This window comes from Amphibalanus amphitrite, unplaced genomic scaffold, assembly GCF_019059575.1.
Source record: "Amphibalanus amphitrite isolate SeventyFive unplaced genomic scaffold, NRLGWU_Aamphi_draft 000561F_arrow, whole genome shotgun sequence".
Taxonomy (NCBI): Eukaryota; Metazoa; Arthropoda; class Thecostraca; order Balanomorpha; family Balanidae; genus Amphibalanus; species Amphibalanus amphitrite.
This window is the reverse complement of record NW_024882055.1, coordinates 33,980-56,520: the sequence shown is the minus strand read 5'-3', so window position 1 is coordinate 56,520 and position 22,541 is coordinate 33,980. Positions and strand designations below refer to the sequence as shown.

At 51.7% G+C, this 22,541-nt stretch overlaps 1 protein-coding gene across 1 annotated transcript in view; it reads left to right on the top strand.

Annotated features, from left to right (window-relative positions):
* Positions 1–6,187: 6,187 nt before the first annotated feature.
* Positions 6,188–22,541, top strand: part of LOC122393905 (E3 ubiquitin-protein ligase TRIM9-like) — a gene marked incomplete at its 3' end in the record, with an annotated part of 48,037 nt that continues 31,683 nt past the window's right edge. The window contains exon 1 of the mRNA XM_043390354.1: positions 6,188–6,994. Within this exon, the coding sequence (XP_043246289.1) occupies positions 6,263–6,994 (732 nt within the window). The remainder of the gene's footprint in view (positions 6,995–22,541) is intronic.

Sequence of the window (22,541 nt, the reverse complement as noted above, 5' to 3'; positions counted from 1 at the left end):
CGTCCGCCACTGGCAAGGCAATGGCGCTGCTAATGATGGACGATGAGTGATGGCTGCGCCGGGATATAGTTGGAACACTGCGCCGATTGGAGCATCGCGGCAGGGATCGGTGAGGCTCAATGGAGGGCTCCGTGCAACGCTCTGTGATACAGGGACAATGAGAGCATGGAATATGGGCTATGGTAGGTTTGTGAGACAGCGGCATGCACTGCGTGACGGTATATTGTCTCTTATAAGCTGCCGTTCTGTGGATGCGCGACTTTTTATGGTAAATGGCTACACGGCTTCCAACGTTGTTCCTTCATTGGCGCTTGCTGTCGAACAGGATGAATGGCTATAGCTACTTATAGCTACTTTGTTTTATATTTTGCATTCTTGTGTTGATGTTGTGTTCAACTTTAACCGACCCATGCATTCATTACCTATTCACTAACGACAGGGAACCTCTGTCACCGCTCGATATAAGTCAACAATTCGATATTTCCTTGACATGCCCCGGTGTTGTAGCCGACACAGTAATGAGCCGGCGTACCCCACCTCCAGGGGCAGGAGGTAGGGTCACGGACTCGCGGCCACCCTACCTTAGTGCGCACCTGGCTACCTCTCAGAGACAGTCGAGAGCGGAGTGCAAGCGGTGCGTTCAGGCGGAATGACCGACGCCGATTGTTAACGGTCAGACAAACGGTGGCCTTTGTCAGATGACCATGTTTATCAGATCGCAGGTAGACAATGGGCTGGGACCTTTGTCGAGCTGAAATCACTTTCTAGCTGCTTGTGTTTTTGTTAATAAATGAGTTGTGTGTTTTTGTTGGTTTGGCGAGTCCCGCAATACTATCAGAGCCAAGATAAAATGAACGTTACTGAACCCTTTTACTCAACTGAAGTGCCATCCTAAGACGATGTCGAAAAAGTAGGTAATTGAGGCATAAAACGAATCAGCCTGAAAAGAAATATAGGTTCTGCTAGGGTTATCGTATCCACCTAACCAGTTCAGATGCATTGTCAATGAATAATGAATGGATGCTCGAGAAAATAAATTAGTAAGTTTCCATGCTACAGCTTTAACTGGTCGGGTCGGGTGTAACATAGGCGTAGGAACGTTTTCGAAAGTGGGGGGGCCAGGGTCCCAGAGGTCCAAAACCTAACCTACCCCCAAAATCCGATTTCTCCTCGGATTTCGGCCACTTTGTTTTCGCAAACATGCTCAGAGGTAAAAAATAAATCGAGACAAAAAAAAGAGAAATAAATTGGTTGCAATTTCAGGGAGTCTCCCGTCCATAAACTCAAACTGATGGACGCGTTCCCCTGTCCTCCGCAGCCGTTGGCACCCATGCAACTTCCAGAGGCATCCAGCAACTTTTTCATTACGAGCAAGCGTGAAACGTGCAAAGCGAGTCTTTTCAATATACCTATAAAAATCAGCATGAACGGCCCAGCTAGGCTCAGCCAGGCCTATAACGTTTTTAAGAGGTTTTATATCAGCGACCACTGCAACTGGGCTGATTGACTATCACTTATCAGAGGCCGGTGTGGGACTTTTAGACGGTCTGGGCCTTCAGAGGTCAGTTTAACCCTCCACGGCCCGGTCCTATAGGTTTTCTACATACGCGCTGGCCGAGGGGGCGGGGGGCGGGTACGACCCCCTTCGCCGTTTCGCCCCAGGTGGAGCTAGCGCGTCGCGGTAAAACGAGCGTGTGCGCCGTTACGAGACGCAGAGATCGATACCCGATTTTATGGTCCTAGGTCAACCGGTGACCTCTGACACCGTTCCGTGCTTCTATCCTCAGGATACTGAAATCCTTCTCCTCTACACCGCAACCCCCTCCGGGCTGGACAGGCAACTTTATCTCATGCGGGCTGCTCCCCTGGAGCGGCACCGCTGCTCCCGAGGGAGCGCACCCCGTAGCCGGGTGCAGTGAGTGCCTTGGGGCTGGGTGGCCTGTCCTCTGGACGGGCTCAGCCCCGGCGACTCACTAGGGTGCCTGCCCAGACCAATGTCTCCCCCTATATCCTATCATCCTTCCGGTTCTGAAATGGTCTCATTGGACCGAAAGGGCCTAACCCAACAAAACAAACAAAAACCGGTGACCTCTGAGGTCAGGTCAAGTGCCTCAAGGCACGGTTCCGTTTTTGGTGAATAACTTCGCAAAAAAATGGCCGCAGAGCCGCGATTTTGCCAGCATCGTGTTCGACTCTCTCAGGCGCGTCGAATGATATACTTTTTGTTTGGGTGAGGTAAACTTAGGGTGTTGACCTCGGGTCACGGTCAGGTCGGCGTCCCCAGGTCACGAAATTGGTCGAAGGAGGTCATGGTCATGTCGCATATCATTCGATTCGGCAGGTCTTCTTGAGTCCATAGGTGGCTTTCCCGACTCGCTAGCTCAATTTGATCGGTACCTAGTTATTGACGAAAAACTAATAAGACCCTTATAACTTCATAAATGACGTCGCGCAAGGTCAACATTGCAAAAGTGACGCATCGAACCTTGCAAGGAGTGCATGAAATCACGATTCGGTGTGCTTGAGATAGTTGGAGATCGATCGTTCCCGGCGCCAGAAAAAGTTTTCAGTTTATCCCCATTGACTTACTTATACCTAATGGTGAGGTCACGAAAATGACCTGACCTCATATGAACTTTAGGAAAAATCCGAGATATACATTATACAAGTTGAGAGACTCCTATTGGATACTAGGTCCTCCAAGGTTCATTTCCCTGTGAAATCTCCTCTGGCAGTGAGGGTGTTGCGAAGTTGCGACATCTGAAGACCGTGCAGAGGTTCACTTATGACCACATGGGTCAGTGACCTGATCTGACCCGAAAATGCGGTTGGTGTCAAAAGATCCCGTTTGATTCAAAGGTCAGGTATGCCAAGCTTCAGCTCTCTATCGCCGGCGTGTTCGGAGCTATCGCGAAAAAAACCTATGGATGGGCGGCACCCGCCCCCCCCCCCGGCCGGCGAGGGTTAAGGCCCTCAGAGACCAGTACAGGGCCTGCAAAGGGCAGGATGAGACCTTAAGATGCCGACTTGGGCCATCAGAGGCTAATGTGGGTCCTTACAGGCCAGTATGGGCCCTCAGAGGTCAGTGTGGGACCCTAAGTGCCGGCATGGGCGGGACTTGGAACCTAGAGACCAGCGGAGGGCCCTCATAGGCCAAGGTGGGCCCTCAGAGGCCGATGCGGACCCTTGGAGACCGGCATCGGATCTCCGGAATCCAGTGCGGGGCCCTTAGAGGTCAATGTGGGACCCTAAAATACCGGCATGGGCCGGTGTTGGAACCCAGAGACCAGCAGAAGGCCCTCAAAAACCAAGATGGGCCTCAGAGGCCGGCATCAGGTTTTCAGAATCCCGTGCAAGGCCTCATAGGCTAATGTGGGTCCTTACAGGTCAGCATGGGCCCTTAGAGGTCAGTGTGGGGCCCTAAAAGACCGGCATGGGCCGGCGTTGGACCCCTCAGGCCAAGGTGGACCCTCAGAGGCCGATGCGGACCCTTAGAGGCCGGCATCGGGTCTTCAGAATTCAGTGCGGGGCCCTCAAAGGTACCTAAAGGCTAGTCTTGGGACCCCAGAGACAGAAATGAGGCCACCAGAGGCCGGTGTGAGGCCCTCAGACGCCGGCTGGGCCCTTGAGGCCGGTTTAGGGGCCCTCAAATGAGGTCAATGTGGGTTCTCAGCGGTCAATGTGGGCGCTTGACCGCCACTGAAGGGCCCTCCGAGATCAGTGTAGGACCCTCAAAGACCGGTTTGGGAGCTGTTAATAGCTAGCGTGGGATTCTTGAGTCTCGTGACAATCTAATAAGGGCCAGAGCCCCATACGCCCATGGGGGCCCATTGGTTGTTTGGGGGGGGGGGGCAAATGATATGATGGCCCCCTGATTAGCCTTTGGAGGGGGGAAGGGCATGGCCCTGATCCCCCTCTGCGACCGCCACTGCACTGAAAGTGGAAGGGGGAGGGGCAGAAACAGACATTGCTGGCCCCCAGCCTGCTTGAACCGAGGCTGAGGCACGGTCACCCTGGCCCCCAGCTAGTACGCCTTTGACGAACTATGCCGACCCCAAGCAGATAAGGTCAAGCGTTGGTCGTTTGTATACGCATTCTCCTGCACCTTGCTAGTATTGTCTTAGTATTGCCTATACCTTTTTAGTGCTCGCTGTCCCGCGCCTCGTATTCAACAAAATGCTGTCACCAGGACTCACAGTCTTGTCTCTGATATGGTTTCCTTCATTGAGTGAAGGAAATTGCGGTCAATAACGCTGTAGAAACAAAAAGGAATCCTCATTAAAGGGCAAGCTGAATAGTTGTCCAGTTACCGGGTGGTAGGTTAGGTACAGACAGACACTTAACCCGCGCCCCAGTGGCGGTCTCAGCCAACTTCGCCCTAGTGAGGGGGGGCATATGTTACCACCCACCTCTAACTCAAAAACTAAGAGGGCTAGAAAGACGCAGTAAAAAGCAGTCGATAGCTTTCAATGCGTACGTTTGAAAGTATTTCAGTCATTTTTCACCTTAGAGCAATATTGGGGTCACCAGAGGTCATCAAAGGTCAAAATTTGCCAATTGTCATTATATTTTTCAGAAAACATGCCGCTATCTCAGGAACTATGGTAGCTAGAATAACGCAGGGAAAAGCAATCGATAGCTTTTGAACTCTTCTTTTGAAAAGGTCATTATCAATATTGACCTCAGGTCACCGGTTTAGCCTCCAGAGGGCAAAAAGTCCAAAAAATAGCTGTTTTTACGAAAAGTGTTTTTCGACAATAACTTTCGACTACAAAAAGCCACGACATTTCTATTGCCAGAATCGTGTTCCTCTCGCCGAGACGCGTCGAATGAACTATAACTTGACCTTGAAAGGTCAAGTTGAAAATTTGACCTCAGGTCAAGGTCATGACCTTACCGGAAAAGATCATGTTGCATATCAGTCGATGCGTCTCAACAAGGCAAACACAATGAGACCATCCCCAGCGTTCTATCTCTTTCCAATCGCGAGTTATTGGCAAAAAACTGTTTGTAGCCTCAAGTGACCTCGGATGACCTGTCTAGAGGCTATCAGCAAAAATGACACCTTGGTCATCACGAGTGGACTAAATCATTGTGATTCTGAAATATTTGGACTGTTCCGATCCGTACACACGGATCTAGAGGCATTTTCATTTTTCTCCATTGACTTGTAATGGAAAGGTTTCGCCACTGACCTGACCTTAGGTCACGGATATAAAAAATCCGAGATATATAAATTGTAGGCGCCCATAACAGCATGCAATCCACCAAGTTTGAAACCTTTCTGACAAACACTGCAGGCTGGACATGATTGCAAACTTTTTTTTAGGCTTGGTCAGTTAACTTGACCTGGTGACCTGACCTGACATGACCTGGGGTCAAAAATTTCACACATTGTCCAAAATTGATGTACCAAAAGCTACCCCAAGCGGCGCGGCGCTACGCGCCGCGGTTTTTTATTCACACGCAAAAAACGCGACAGGGTGGTAACATATGCCCCCCCCCCCCACTGGGGCGAAGGTTAAGTCAGCAAAAAGTGGGGGGGCCAGTTAACATTGCTGGCCCCCCCACCTCCGAAAGTGGGGGGGCCATGGCCCCCCCGGCCCCCCCTGTTCCTACGCCTATGGGGTGTAATATATCTACTCTGCAGAACTTTTGTGGGCTCACGGCGCACGCTGAAGGTTAATGGCCGATATAAATTAAATTTGTGTGTGGGTACGGCGTATGGGAGATAAATGGGTTGTCGATACCATCGCAGTGAGGGTAAGGGTAAGTACTAACTATTAGCGAGGGCGCTCGGGAATTTAATATCACCAAGTTTGACAAGTCGCTAGTCGATTAGATGTCCTGGGTCTCAAGGCATGACAGCAGTGAGCACATAGAGCGGGACGAGCTGCTTTAATTTTTCAAAAGCGTGCGAAAATGACTCAGACCTCCGGCGCAGTCGGGGTCATAAAACAGCTCATATGCCTCCCGCCGGAACCATAAACAGCCTTTCAAGGGGGCGTCGGCGGGACCGTGAGCAGAGCCCTCCCCTTTCCTCCCTCTCCGCTGGAGAAACACCTTCAGTACGACGTCGATACTAATCACGGAGGGGCCGCCGACGGCCCGCGTGCCGGCCAGTGTAGTGCGCCTGCGCGCGCGGCTCGGTGGAGCGGTCGGCAGTCGGCGGTCGGCGGCGGCGCGCGTGCCGTCAGTCTTCTGCTGGTGCCGGCGGAGGGGGGTGCGTGTGCCGGGGGTGGACGGCGCGCCGCGTGCTGCCATGGAGGAGGAGCTGCGCTGCCCCGTCTGCCAGCAGATCTACAGCAATCCGGTGCTGCTGCCATGCGGTCACGCCATGTGTCTGAACTGTGCGCTGCAGCGCCAGTGTCCGCCGTCCGCGGTCACCGCGCGGCCCGACCCGGACGAGTCGGACACCTCGGGCTCAGACGTGGACAAACTATCCGTGGCCAGTGAGACGGACAGTGGTGTGGTGTGCGGAAGCGGCGGCAGCCGGCCCGCCTCCTACCTGGGATCGCCCGAACCGGCCGCGCTCGCCCTGCTCTGTCGCAAGTGCGGCAAACACGTCTACTTTGACGAGCACGGCGCGTACAACCTGCCGCGCTACCGCACCCTGCAGAAAGTCGTGGACCGGTACGTCGAGGCTAAGGACGTAGTGCTCAAGTGTCAGTTGTGCGAGTCGAGCCCGCGCGACGCGGCCGTTCTCTGTGAGCAGTGCGAGGTGCTCTACTGCGAGCCGTGCCGGGAGCGATGTCACCCCAGCCGCGGTCCCCTGGCGCAGCACCGTCTAACCGAGCCGCGGGCGGGCCGCGGCGGCGCTCCGTCGGCCAGCGCGCGCCACCCGGTGCCCTGCAGCTGCTCCGACCACCCCGGCCAGCCGCTGGTCAACTACTGCGTCGACTGTAAGCTGGCCGTGTGTAACAGCTGCGTGCAGGACGGCAAGCACCGCGGCCACGAGCTCCAATCCCTGGCCGTCATCGCCAAGGCACACAAGGTGAGCGCTGCTGCAGATCTCGCCTCGACCTAACCTGACGCTTTGACTCCTATCCTGTGCGCAGCTCGAGTGGGGAAGTCTCCTGACTAACCGTAGGGATGTCCAACTCCGCCCGCCACTCTGCGGTTTTCCAGAGGTCGTTTGTGGCTCTCACTAAGCCATATCTCCGTCCCTGTCAGTGTCGGCTTAATTAACTTGTGCATGGTCGTCGTATGTGGCAAGCTTTACGACTTTAGTTCTCCTCCTTCAGAGGGTCCCCCTTTTCCTCCTCCTCCTCCTCCTCCTCCTCCTCCTCCTCCTCCTCCTCCTCCTCCTCCTCCTCCTCCTCCTCCTCCTCCTTTTCCTCCTCCTCCTCCTCCTACTCCTCCTCCTTCTCCTCCTCTCTCTCTCTCTCTCTCTCTCTCTCTCCCTCCCTCTCTCTCTCTCTCTCTCTCCCCACCGTTATGAGCTGCAGAGCTGATGCCCACCCGATGCTGGCAGATAAACAGCGTCTGGGCCGGGTATATTGTCCGGACCGCCCGGCCAGAGAGGCTCAGACTGCCTGTGCCGGTTTTATGGTCGTGGCGCGTGCCAGCCCTGCCGAGGGGTTTCGTTGTCGGGCTGTCGGTGTAGGGCGCGACTGGTTCCGGGTCTGGCTCGACTTGGCCTTTAACACCCGTCGCCAGTCCCGACAGTCGGTAGTTTGAACGGTCACAGCTGACTTTGTGCCGGGTGGTCAAGCCTGCAAAACCATGGTCTGAGCTCTTCTTCCTAGGGACCTCGCTAATACGTGTTTAAAATGCTTTACCGTTTAAAATCGCCGTGCGTAATTTTTTTTTTCATTAAACATCGATATTTTTAGAAACTTACATCATTTTTCCACTAAAGGTAAACGAACATAATCTATTTAATTTCCTATCTCGGGGCGACGGATAGATCAGAAGTGAAAATATACCCTTATTTCCGTATTTACAAAGCCATGGTGCAACGTTCGTCTATAATCGTTCGGGCCACCGTAATGTCCGTCACCGATAGTGCCAACAATTCGTCGATCTCTTTAGTTCAGCGAAACTTCCAGTCACAGTTAATTGACCTCTCTGCACCCCATTTGAATGGAAATCCCGTTCACATTTGTACGGCTGTCAGTTCGGATCTCCTCTGTTGTCTCACGCTTTGCCGACGCTGTTTCACAAACGGGCTTTTCGTGGGGCTATTTATCTCTTATAGTATTAGCTCGTCTAAAAATAGGCATCACTTGAATACCTTGATCTGAAGGTTGTCTTTCGTCGACCTACCGCCGGCGTTGGTGGCTTTATACGTGACTCGATGGGTTTATTATCCCATTGATCTCTGTGTGGTTCCGGCCGGCTTGGCACGGCCGACAGCCGAAGCCTGTTCGACAACAGTGAGCGCTGCTAGAGGAGAGATTCAGGAGCCAATCACAGCGCTGTCAGGCCGGCGGGCCGTGCGTGGCAGATGGACCGCCGCCGCGTGGTTACTATGTGATCGGAGCTCCTGGCGCGGTCGTATTTTTAGATACCGGAAGGGCGGCGCGCCTCGGAAAATGATAGCCCTCCGGATGAAGCCCCACTGACGGGCGCTGTGACATTTGGAGCGCCCGCCGCGCCGCGACGGTCAGTGACATGGGTGACCGGTTATAAGGGCGCTCTACTCCCACCGGACACGAAATCAATAGCCATCAATTCTGAACTGAACCCGTCCTCTCGTCTGATATATTTCAATGATACGCTATTACCGCGGCTGATAGCTAGTTATCAGAAATGATTGATGTCACTTGTCTCATTGGCTACCGAAATAGGACGAAAATAGACTTTCTAACAGGAGCTTTGACAGGTCCTTGACACGACCTTCCCCGCCCGGAATTCCGATATCCATACGTTATAACGTATGGATGCGCCAGTATACTGGCGCAAAGGAACCAGGAGAGCTCAATTGCAGTTCGTTTCTTGCCATCTCACTCTATCTGGTTCGTGGTCCAAGAAAGGAGTCCACCGATCCTGTTCTGTCTCATTCGCCTATCGCCAGCTGAACTCCTTCTCCGAGTATTTTTCCGGAAATTCCTTTCGCTACATGTTTTTGCGCTTCGTCGCTCCGGTCCAAGAAGGCTATTTCCTCTGCCGAGAGCCAAGTTTTCCACCTCCCGCGAGAGATCGGCGCGAGGGCTGACAACTGGGGACCGATTTTCTGGCTCGACGGAATACGAATTGTTCAATGGTCTGCATTCTGTGTTTGTTCAATGGTCTGTCGACAATTTGCTTTCGTGGACAATATGCTCTGATGTTTGCCGAGTGATAGACGTCATGCCGGACCTCAGCCGATTTTATGTAAGCTTTGCTTGGTTTCAGCCTCCAGTTAGTTATAAGAATGCAAAGTATTTCTTTTTATATGTGAATAAATACAAAATAAGGGAAAAGTAGGTAAACGTATCGTTCCTTTATTTTACCCAATGTCGTAATACATTATCCTAAGCGAGTATATCGTGCACCGTTCGTCGGCAGCTATTTCCTCTTCCGTGCTGCTGCCGCCACTTGTTTGTCTTCGCTGCCACCTCTATTTCCGTTGTCTGTGTTGTCTATCGCCGCCGGTACACCAACAGGCTGCCGCCCCCGCCCCCGCCCCCGCCCGGCCCGGGTGGTAGGGGGCGGTAGGTGGTGCTATTGATTGCCTGCTGCTCGGACCGCTGCCTGCCGGCTGACCGGTCAATGGACCACCCTTTGGCGACCGGTGGCGTGCGACCAAGCGGCGAGCCCTGGTCAAACACTGCTGACGGCGACCGCCCCGCCCCCGGCATTCATAAACACCACTTGGCTGCCCATCCAACTAAGCGCCATCAACATCGCACACAACGCCAATCCCCATCGCTGCCACCGGCTCTGCCTTCGTCGTTGTGCGCTGACCGTCGTCGATTACACAGACGAGAATTACGGTCTTAGAGAGTGATTCAGTGCGAGGTTCTAACTATGGGGTCACGATGTGGGTCCGGGGTCGTAACGTGCGTGTGCGCTCGGCGGAGCAGGACGCACCGCACACATATCCAGTACGTGACCTGTGTGACTGCGTGGTGCTATTGTAGACGGCCATCGGACGGCGAGGCACGTCCCGTCAGGGCCGGCCTAGCGGGTCAAGTCTGATGTCGAGGCGGACGACTGAAACCATGGTGTCTCACTGTATTTAGCAGCGACACGTGCCCCATAGTTGATAACCTTCTATCGAGCAGACGGAGAGCCGCAGATAGGGACGGTCGGCCAGCCGAGGGGTACATACCTCACACTGCCCTCCGGCGGTTATCGCTGCTCCGCGCACTGCCACGGGCGATCGGGGGCATTGTTTTGGCTGTACCGCCCCTCTGGCCATTCAGCCATTATCGACTGAGAGAGCGGCGTCACGAAATGTTCCTATTGCTGCGCCCCTGCGCTGGCGTAATTAAATACAGCTCCTCCCCTCGTCCGTGGGGTCGGTACTGGCCGTCCCCGTGTGTTGGCAGAGACGGCAATGGGATCAGGAGCAGTCAGACGGAACGGGCTGATATTGCCAACTCCCCATATTGGGTTTCCGTAGTGGGGTGGAGTCGCCCTTCAATGACCCTGTCCCTCGGGCGAATACTTTATTGATGAGCTGATGGGCTTTTGTTGCTGGACTCGTGAGGGTCGATGCTTTTGGATGGGAAACACGGGATGTTCCCGTTGCATTGACTCGGTAGTCGGTGCGCATCGGTCATGTTTTGGCGACTTGGTAGAACGCGGACAACAAAGCAGTTGCCCATTTGCAGTTGACTTCCTAGCACGCCCCAATTATCAATACTGCTAGGCAGTTCCATTACAGATTTGCTTTAGTAAGTCCGAAACCAGGGCAGCCAGCGACCTCCACGGCCGTCCCCGCCGCTGTTTTTAGAGCGCTCCGTCCTGCGGTTACCTCCTTTCTCGCCGAACCATGATGGAGCAGGTCTCTAATCACCGCCAGTGTCGAGAGACACGCGGAGCAGGGAATCTTCCCACCGCGCGGGTCGCCTGAGAAAACACACTGAGTCGCTCCGTCACCCGCCTGACGACACTTTCGACCTCATCAGAGCCCTGCAAACCCTGCTGGAGTCGATCGTCCCAGAAATACGCGCTGTGCGCGTAACACATCCTCCCCTCACTGGGCTGGCGTCCTCTCCCAGTGTGCCGATAGAGCGCTGCAGCCAGACGGAGTGAGAAGGATTGGCGGTGAAATGGAGCAGTCTGTTGTCGAGTCGCTGGCTGCTGAGCACTACTCCAGCTTCGACCGTTGATATCACCTGGCAGTGCGGCCAGCTGTTGGCAGCTGCCTGCTAGCTGCCTGGGTGGCATTGACGACCTCTGACGGATGGCTCTCTGAATGGATAGGATGGGTGGCTAATGAAGGATGTGTGATGCCAATGGACAGAGGCCGTTGACTCCCGACTATCCTTCTGAAACATGCTGAACGCTGACGGCTAATGTCTGTCATCCTCTGACGAGTCTGTCATCCGCTGACCGCTGATGTCTCACCCGCTGAGCGCTGATGTCTGTCAGCCTAGCGGTCCTCTGGCTGCGTGCCGTGCCGCTTGGGCCCCGCTGGCGTCCCGCCGGCCACTGACAGCTCCGCCTCACCTCGTCCCGCGGTACTGTCCGTCCACTGTCTGTCAGCCCCGGGCTTTTCGTGTATAGTTCCATTTACGGCGGCCAGCGCACGATGAACCCGCCTCAGGTCTGTCTCAGGCGCGCCGTGAACGGACTACTGACATCTCATATAGTGAATACGGCGCTGGCAGCGGCGGCAGAGCGGAGCGCACGTGGCGACCCCGCTGCACGGGCAGTCTGCGACACGTGCTATCCCGTGCCACCCGTGCCGTGACACACTGAAAAAAATTTTTACTCACTTTTCTGAGTAATGACTGAGTTGCCATTTTGTCCAATGGTAAAACTCACTCTAAATCCGCGTACTCAGGTAAAACTCAGGGCGGAACGCAGGTAAAACTCGGGCAAAACTCATTGCAAGTGAGTAGCATGTGAGTAACAAAGTGAGTTGCCATTTTGTCCGATGGTAAAACTCAGATAAAACTCAGTAAGTACTCATGCGTAACTCATGTCCTACTCAGACAACTCAGGCCAAACTCAGGTATTAGTAAGTCATTACTCATGAAAAACTAGGAAGTAACTCACATGTAACTCAGCTGATACTAATGTATAACTCAGGTGGTAGTACGGCCATAACTCAGCTGGAACTCATCGGTTATTCAGTGAAAACTAGGGCTGTACTCAGGACGTACTCACGTCGATAACTCATACGATACTCGGGTGTTACTCAGGCGCCGCCTGAAACGGCTGATCTGATTCGTTTTATATTGGCTCAAGCCAATGTATAGGCTCGCCGCCCATGATAACAGCTGCCGCATCAGCATTATTCAATATGCATGCATGATGCTGATACAACAGCCACTACCAGGCAGCTAGTCTATATATTGGGATTGGCCAATATATAACGAATCATTGCCCAAAACCAGCATACATATCTGTATTATACCATGCCCGACCAACGTCTAGTCTTGCACTATTCGCCCCAGCCCTTACAAGAAATACATGTTTGTAGAAACGGTCGCATTGCGCTGTATTTCAATTCTGACACACGCCAAACTGCGTCGGGGGGGGGGGGGATCGACTCCACGTCAGCTCAGCTTCACTCTTTTGCCAGCTTCTCGACCTCAGTCTTCGCGGCTACAGGTGGCTGGCGCTCAGCATTGAATGGTGTGTGGAGCACATGGATACACACAAACCACAGCGTGTTTCGCACTTAATGCGCCGTTTGTTGACTGAGCACAAAGTGCTCAGTCAACAAACGGACTTGTTAAGATAGGGACTCGTCAGACAAGTCCGGACTCGTTTTCTTCGGACTTGTTATGATAGGGGTGATCCAAATTTTCGTCACCCGTGTACGCCACCACTGACGCCTTCTCCGCCAAGATGCAGAGGAGGCTCAATGGGCCGTTCTCTGAAAACACAATAAAAAAGTCAGATTTTCTTTTGCCAGTAAGAGAAACGGAAGTTATAGGGCATGCAAGTTGATTGAAATATCAAAAGTTATCAAGTTACTTCAGCTCAAAATTAATGTTAAACCGCGCCGTGCTGGTGCTCTGAGTTTACCGTGATGTACTGGGGGGGGGGGGGTCGTCTTCACGTCCCCTCTTCTAACTCGGCTGTTGGGGTTGGGCCACGTAGCGACACGCAGTAAGTGGCTTTCGAAAAAGCATTAAAGATATTTAAGGAAATACTTGGGTAATTTTAAGGTCAAGTCAAGTGCCAGGTCACCAGAGGTCAGGAAAGGCCAAATTTTGCTTATTTCAATATTTTCGAAAAACTGGTGCTTAACTCGGAACCAAAAGAGCTTCACGCGGAAAAATGCAGTCAAAAGCCCTTTCGACGTTTTTTTTTTGCTGGCGTTTGATCTCAGATTTGACCTCAGGTCAACAATTAAGCCCCCAGAGAGCAAAAACTCTAAAAAAGCCGTTTTTACCAAAATGTTTTCTGTAATACTTTCCACTCAAGAGTCACGACATTTATTTTGCCGTTAGCATAGTGTTCCTCTCGTCGGGACGAATGAACTATAATTAGACCTTGAAAGGCCATATTTAAAACTTGACCTCAGGTTGACCTGACCAGGTCATGTTGCATATCAGTCGATCCAAACCGTCAAGCTGAACACATATGAGGTGTTTTATTGCACTAGCAAATATATTTTATACATGCCGTAAGGTTGATACTTGAGACATGGTGATGGGACAGTATCAAAAACGCTATAAAATGAAATCCGTTCGATATTTTTTTTGACATTTTACCTCAAACTGGTGTGAAATCGAGCGGTGAATTCCCTGAGCGAAAATGACAAAAATATCGAACGGTTTCCATGGCACGTTGCGAACGGTGCGATCGTCAGTGACCATTGAAATTTTTATGATGTTAAGTCATTTGACGTGACCTGACCTTGAACGACCTGGGTCTAAAATTTCTTCATATGCAGAAAAAAATGTATGAGCAGGTGTGCCGAAAATGGTGGCGCCGTTCTTAGATATTCGCGAAAAACCTGAGGGGGCGGGGTGGGGGGCGTAAAACGCCACCCAGCACAGCGCGGGTCAAGGTGGGATGGTCACCTTAACAGACGGGTTTTAGTCTCGCAAAACACTTCCATGGGCGTCCAATATTAAAATCAGCTTGAAACAATCACATAAAATGTGTTATACTTAACAGTAATGGAAATAATTATGTCACGTCCAAACGCGTCTCGCCGCGGTATCTAATAATCTAATATGTAAGGAAGGTTGAAAATGCTCGCTGAAATCGAATAGTGTACGAAAATATGTGTGTACTGTGTAGGCATTAAAAAAAAAACAGTCGGAAAAAATAATAACAGTGGAAAAATAATAAGCACAAACGAGACAAAAGAATCTTAAACGGTTCAGCGAGCGGAATCATGGGTGTAGGAGCGCCAAAAATATTGGTGAAGGATGCCACCTGAACCTTATGAAAAGGGACAGGACCGTGCCAACCAACACGCACAGTGCAAGCGGGGGGGGGGGGGGCGAATTTCGCCAACCCCTTGTTTTTTGCAGATATCTTACGCCCTTATCATCCCATTAACGTCAAATTTTCAATGCCTGCCTAAAACTGAATTGTGCATCTTGCCATGACAGCAAGATGTAAATCAGGGCCTCGGCTAAGGAATTTTGACTACTGGGGCAAATGGTCAAAGTGTGTTAACCCGCGCCCTGCTGGGAGGGGGGGGGGGGAGGTTTTTGAACACCCACCCCCCCCCCCCTGCGGTTTTCGCGGATATCTGAAAAACGGCGGCACCTTATCGTCTATCAATTTTATACATTTTGTGAAAATTTCAGACCAGGGTCCTTCAAGGTCAGGTCACCAGGTCGCTACAAGTGACCTCACTTCATAAACACATCATAAAATGTTTCAATGTATGCCATAGCTACACCAAGTGACGGATCGCTTTGAAGCTTTCAGCAATTGATAAGTGCAACAGTATGTACAAAATTCGGAATTTTCATATCGGTGACCTAAGGTCGGGTCAATTTTGCGACCTCTCTAGGTATTATAAGTCAATGGGAGAAAATTCAAAACCGTCTTTTTCGGACAAAAGTCATTCTAAACACTCTCAAACACTAAATTACAAGTAACTTTGACACACTGAACATGAAAACGGCACCCGTGACCCCTGTTTATGCCCCTAAGGTCATCTCAGGTCACGAATGGTATCTAACAGTTTTTTTGCGACTAACTTTTGAAAGAGGCATGCTAGAGCGATGAAAACGCCTTATATATGTTCAGCTCGACGATGCAGATCCACTAATATGCAACATGACAATGTCCGGTCAGGTCATGACCTTGACCTGAGGTCAAATTTTCAAGTTGACCTTTCAAGGTCAAGTTATAGTTCATTCGATGCGTCTTGACGAGAGGAACTCGATGCCGGTAAAAGTAAGCTCGTACAAGGCTTGGGTCAAAAGTTATTGCAGAAAATTTTTCCGAAAAAATCTGCTATTTTTGCAGTTTTTGCCCCCTGCAGGCAAAACCGTTGACGTTAGGTCAAATCTGAGAGAATTACTCAGAAAGGGCGTTAATAGGGCTATCGAATGCGCTTTTCCGTGGCGCTGTAGCTCTATTGGTTCCCGAGCTATGCGTTGGTTTCTTGGAAATTGTCGACATTCGACCTGGAAATCGGCGAAATTTTGCCTTCAATGACCTCTGGTGACCTGACCTTTGACCTGACCAAAAAAGTGACCGAAGTGATTTCATCATTATTTTTGGCGCTCTTTCGAACGCCGCCTTCTGCGTATCGCTACGTGGCCCAGGAGCCGAGTTAGAAGGGGGGGGGGGGTGTTCAAACACCCCCCCCCCAGCAGGGCGTGGAAATCCATGACCCCCAGCCGGGCGCGGGTTAAAAAACAGACATTTGATCAACCGTCGAATCCAGTGGTTCTAAGCATAGGTAGGTGAAGACCCTCCCTTGCATTGTCCAAGATTGGTGAAGGATCCTTCACCAATCTGAAACTTTGGTGAAAGGTATCCTTCACCAAAGAGATACGTTGCTACACCTATGAGCGGAATTAAGACCATGGGCTCCACCACCGGGGGGGGGGGAGGGTACGGGGGACGTGTCCCCCAATATTTTACATTTTTAACATTGTGCCTATGGATGCTGCATGGAAAGAATCGACTTCAAACAACCTTCGCCCCCCCCCCCCCAAAAAAAAACATCGGGTCGTGACGGAGTTCTTGTTTAAAGAGGTAAAAAGGGTCAAATGAACGTTCTTTTAGGATAAGGACAACATTATCCCACAAACATGTTTTTTTATTTAAATATAACATAACTCACCTCTTCTTTTTCGAACTATGCCGGGTAGGTATCCCTCAGTTTCTCGATCGATCTGCTCCGCCGTTCACGGTTGGCACCGACCTCCTGACGCCGGCGGGGAATGTCTGCTGGTCCATCAGTTCACCTCCCTGTTCTCCGCGGCGCATGCGATTGATAAAAGCTTCATCGACAATCACCGAGCTCTTCACAGATAACTTACCCGTCCCATCCTTCGCTGCACGCCTTCCCCGCTCCTGCACTCTCCTGCACAATTTCACAATCAATCAATCAATCAATTTTATTTAACATCCCATCATATAGGGACAAAGCATATTGGCATGATACAATACAAGGTGTCTCACACAGTTACACAATACACATCATATTCATGTGACACAAAGACGTACAAACAGCTGTTCCATGCAGCCTGTTCAGCGCAAACCAGTAATCCCGCAAACTTTAACAGGAGTGCTACGATGACACTCGTTGGGGTAAGACAAGCATATGGATCATGGCCCAGGCGTCGCCATTGTTCTGGGCCAGTAGCCAGCGCAGTGAGTCGGCAATACCATCCACTCGTCTGGGAGCGCTAATCAGGTCTCGTGACACATGCCCCCCAGCAACTCTCAATAGTGTTTCATAGTTCATCCCACACAGTGAGAGCATATGACTTACGAGGGGGTATCGAAAAGTTCTGATCATTACCATGAATTAGGTGTGATAGAAATTTGATTTTTTTACATGATGTACATTACTCCTTCACAAGTCACCACACACGACCGCAAACTAATTGCATCGGTTCTTGCACTGCCTCAGGCGGTCATTGTAGGACCTTCGCACTGTCCCGTAAATCACTGCTCCACCTCATCAATGACGTCATTTCTGTCCTTAAATCACCGGTCATACTGCGGATTCTTCATCTCTCGTAACAATCAAGAGTCAGTTAATACCCGGTCAGGTGAATTTGTTAGATGCGGTAGGATTTAATGTCCACATCCTGTTGTTTCTTCAATCGCAGCTCAGGACGAATGGGCGGGGGCGCTGTCGGCGAGGGTAAGCATCTTTCTTGGGCTTTTTTTGCGGTGATTCTGCTTGAGGCCATCTTGCAATTTCTTCAAAAGTGTGCAGTAGTGCTTGCTTATCATTATCCGACCATCATCAAGACAGTCGGTAATGACTATCCTACGCCAGATCCAGAACACTGACAGCATTGACCTTCCATATCGGCTTCTGCATCTTCGCCTTTTAAGAAGGACAGATGTGCCGTGCTTAAACTTCTTGATCATCTTTTTGTCTCTGGATCATACACATAGACCCAGCATTCGTCACAAGTCATCAAACGATCGAAGATGTCTTCAATTTCCTAAAAAAAAGACCTAGTTTTTGTTTCCAAAGGCTAAGACACTTTTTTCTAGAACAAAGTAGACACACGAACTTCTAAGCGGGCTGACTCTTTTATCGTCTGTAGTTCTTCGCTGATAATATTTTCTGGCACTGCCAGCATTGAGACCTTTCTGTTGCACAATCATCTGAAAGGTCACACGACGATCTGTAAGTATGAGGTCCTCCACTTCCTTCACAGTCACCACCTTGTCAGTCACTGGTAGTCACTCACTTCTTGACTCCCCTGTAAAGGCCATGCAACCAAGTTGAAAATTGTTTCTTCATTTTCGGTAAGTGCATGAGATGGGCTTTCCTCGCCATAAACTAACTTCACGTTCTTGATGTATTTTCTCAGTGTGATACCGTTTCAAATGCATTAGTTGGATGACGGTTCGGTCCTCAATGGGCCCAATACTCATCTTTTTTACTTCTAAGTCTCTCCTACATAAGATAAAACCATTTCTCAGGATTTTCTTTGCGGGAACATTGTTCTTGAGAACCAAATTTAATACCGACCAAAAATCATCAAAATCGGTCTATATCTTCTATGTGATGATCAGAACTTTTCGATACCCCCTCGTACAAGTGAGCCTGGGCAGTGCAAACGGGTCGAATTGAGCGCAGTGTGAGCCAGATCACTTAACAAAACACGACGAAGGCGATGCTCCCCGCGAAACGCGTCCCTGAAAGTATTGAATAAAGCTCGACGGAGAACTTCCTGCACACTCGGAATCCGTAGTGCCGCCAGTAGAGCTGTATGGTGCGCTGTGCGAGGCAAACGCAAGGCCGACTTGATTGCAGTCGCCTGCCAAGAATCAAGACGTAATATGTCCTCTGACCTTAAAAAGCACACAGCGCATCCATAAAGCAGAGCTGGCGATACTACCATACGCCAAAGATAGGCCTTGTCCACTGCAGTCAAATACGAATTGAACATGCCGGCCGGCGTGAGGCCGAAGAAAGCACCTCTTCCCCGGCGCATTCTTGCGCTGATATGGCCTGTAGCCTGTAGCTGCGATTGAAGTTGTACACCCAGATGCTCTGTCTCTTGTCTAAGAGACAAGGTCTGACCACATAAGACCCATCGGGGCACCTGAGCCAGTAGTTCTTTTCCAAATATAAAACAATGACTTTTTGTTAAGTGAGGGTTCGTGTGGACGAATTCTAGCCTAGAGCTCACTGAGAAAGTTGTCACAATGTCAAGATTTCGCACGTTATTTGACATCAACAGCAGATCGTCTGCATAGGCCACTACGGGAATGTGATGGCCATGTACCGACGGGCCCAGTCCGCTGTCATCAAGCTGCTGGATCAGTGGCAGCAGGAACAAGTTAGTAAGGCAGGGTGACAAGAGAGCTCCTTGTCTCACCCCTCGGCGTACATCGAATGTGTCTGAAAGCGCTCCACCGAATCGGACTAGCGTTGTTAAATGTGTGTACCAGTACGCAAGGAGAGCCCAGCTCCGCGGAGACAGATAGTCGTTTGCCCTCAGTAGGACGCCAGAGTGCCATATGCGGTCAAAACATTTTCGGGCGTCCAGATTCGCAACAAACACAGCGCATTTACGAGACAGATAATACTGTGCTGTCTCCTGTACAAGCATGGTTGCCTCTCTTGTGCCGCGCTTAGATAGGAAACCGAACTGAAGCTCAGACGGGCGGAATGTGGTGCCTAACTCTTCTAGCAAAATCAACTCTAGTAGTTTAGAAACTGTGCCTACGAGAGAGATTGGTCGGTAGCTGTCCGCGCAGTTGGGGTCAAGGTCATTTTTCTTTATCAGCGGCACAACTGTGCTTTTCGTAAAACTATCTGGCACACACATTTCGTTTAGGCATGCGGTTAGAAGGCTGCTGAGAGCCTGCAGGAGGACTGGAGAGGACCCGTACAGGAGGTGTTCTGCCGAGACTCCGTCGGGACCAGGAGACGCGTCACGATTCAACTGTGGTAGCAGACGCGCGACTTCCTCGGCAGAAATTCGCTTACCGGGACCCGGGTAAGCTCGTGCTTCATCCATTAAAGCCAGAACTCGCCTATGCACTCCCTCCTGCTCTGATGAGAGTGTCTCATCGTCGGTGTGAATAAGACCGAAATGGTCTCTGAAGTCCATCGCTGTGAGCGTGGAGCGCGGGCTAGCTGAGCCACGGCGTGCGATTTCCACGCGCCGCCAGAATGCCCTGATCTTTCGATCACGACGTAGCGCCGACAGAATGCGGGCACCAGTGTCAGCCTTGGAGCGCGCCGCCTCTGAACGCGCTCGTCTATATGCTCGACGTGCTGCTCGGAAACAATCATGCAACACGGTATTCCGCGGTTGACCAGCTTCAGTCCACAAGCAGTGCCAGAATCGGGCCCTGTCACGGGCGGCTGATGCCGCAGGAGTCCACCAGGACTTAGGTGGCTTCCAGCCTCTAGAGCATCCAACATCGGCAGTAGCCTCATGAATGGAAGCTGTCAGCTGTCTGTCAAGTTCATTTACCGTGGAGCAGTGAGGGATACGCGCTGACAGCAGATCCGCGAGGCGTCTGCAGTAAGCATCATTCCTTTCATCGCTGCTCCAGTCTAACACTACACGGTGACTGGAGTAATCATCTCGAGCTTTGGGTGCACAAAGTGTGTGGCCAACTGGGAGAGATAGTATACAGCACATTGGCAGATGAGGACTGAGGTTATCAGAACACGGAGAAAGTATTTTGCACGATAGGAGTTTGCTGCCGACAAATGAGTGGGGCACAGCAATGTGATCTATGTGGGTTTGATGTCCTCCTCGCTGATAGGTGAAAGTCTCAGACTGCTCAAAACAAAATTCGGCAACGATTAGATCCTGGAGATCAAGCAGCCGCTGCATTTCCAGACTGAAGGCATTGAAGCCGCGAAGCTGGGCCCAACTTGCCGGCCGCTGGGACAGTGGCAGCCGAGGGAGAGGGCAATTAAAATCACCTACCAGCACGAGGTGCGTAACAGCTCGATAAGCGCACATTAAAACCTCCAGGCTCGCACATGTATCACGATACTTGTCTAGTTGCTCGAAAGACCCACAAAAATAAGGCATATAGCAACCAATGATGATTAAAAGTGGCCTAACTCCAGCGTTCACCTGTACCCCCAGCAATCGTGAGTCTCCAGATTGCAATTGGGAGAAGGTGAGGAGACCGCTTTTCCTGCAGAGCATGGCAGTGCCACCGTGCCGTCGCCCTTCCCCGACACCGGGCGGAGTGTCCATAGCAAATGTCTGCAACACTTCAATGTCATTAGCACCGTAGCTAAACAAAATATTACAGATCAAATTTGCTTCCGCGCAAGAGAGCCACGTTTCGGATAAGAAAAGTATGTCTAGGTCAGCCAGTAGGTCAATAATGTAAGCGGCTGCAGTTAGAAAGCCCTCACAGTTGTAGGAGCCGATGCGAAACTGACGAGTGCTTTGTTGGTCCACTGCCGTAAGCTTAGAGTTACTGGCTGAACCAGGTTCCGTTACCGTGCATGATGGCGGTGGCTGGGAGAACTGCTGTGTCGGAAGTTCTGAATTTTCGCGAGTCATGCTGCTGCCGGTGCGGGAGGCTTGGCCAGCTATCGGTTCGAAAGAGGTTTGGCTGACACTGATCATGGTGCTGCCACGAAAAACCTCCGCTGGTCTGTCGTTGCTGCTGCAGCTGAAGCCCCTGCATTTGCGGCTGTTGCGGAGGCGGCGGCGGCGGCGGTGGTGGTGGTGGGGGCGGCGGCGGCGGCGGCGGCGGCGGCGGCGGCGGGAGAAGCCCGTGCCGGGTCTGGCACTGATACGGGCAGGCAGGCACGGGAGGAGCCTGCCAGGGCTGGGTTCGCTCTAGCCACTGCGGTTGTGCCAGCTGCTGCTGCGCATGCAGCCCCTGCCATTCAGCTGGCTGTTGAACTGGTCTGGTCTGGTTGGGAGACTGGCATTCCCATGAAGTCTGGCCTTGGGGCTGCGCCCACGGTGGGCAAAGAGGTAGCCGCCGTTCCATTTCCTGCCCTTGCCTCCAGTTTCTCTGCTGTAGAGATTGGCGACCTTGAAACTCCGGAGGCAGCTGGCGACTCGGGTTGAACTGGCGATTCCTCTGCTGATGCTGAGTCTGTCCTCGGCGCCCACGTTGCGGCTTTTGCTGCATGGTAGTGCGAGCGGGTTCCGACGGATGCTTTCCGAGCGTCGCGTAGGTGACATGGTCCTTCGTGTGTATATCCGTCTTCCTTACCCGGAGTCCAAGTGGCCAGTTAGCTGGATTAAGGACAAGTTCTTGGTCACAGCTATCAGCTGAGAAAAGGAAGGACTTCCATTTGGTTTCACCCCGAGGGTCTAGTTTTCTGAATCCGCTGAGATGTCGCACGACGTTGGATACCACCCTGTGCACTGTGCTGTCAGGGGTGTCAGAGTTGACCCCTTCTAGGATGAAGGTAGCAGGTGATGGGCTCAGGGGCGTAACTCTAATGTCAGCCACGCTACCGGTGCCCGCAGAGGCAGGTGCGCCGACGTTATCAATGCTGACGCTACACTGGACGGGCCCACGATTTGTGCTCGGGCCGGGAGGAGGCAGAGGAGCTGAATCGCTGCTAGTTCTATATGGCAATCGACGCTGCTGGGGCTGTGCTACCGACTCTTCGCTGTCGCTGTCACAGTCGGTGCCAGGCGGACCGGAGCGCCGCTTCATTTGAGCGACTATAGCCTCGGCGAGCTTATCAATGTCGAGGCTGCGGGTCATCTCAGTGGCGAAGCTCGGTGGTGACTTGGTAGGACGATTGGAGTCTCGTTGTCCAGTTCCAGCACGGTTTTCTTCCGAAGAGGACGCAGATTCGATAT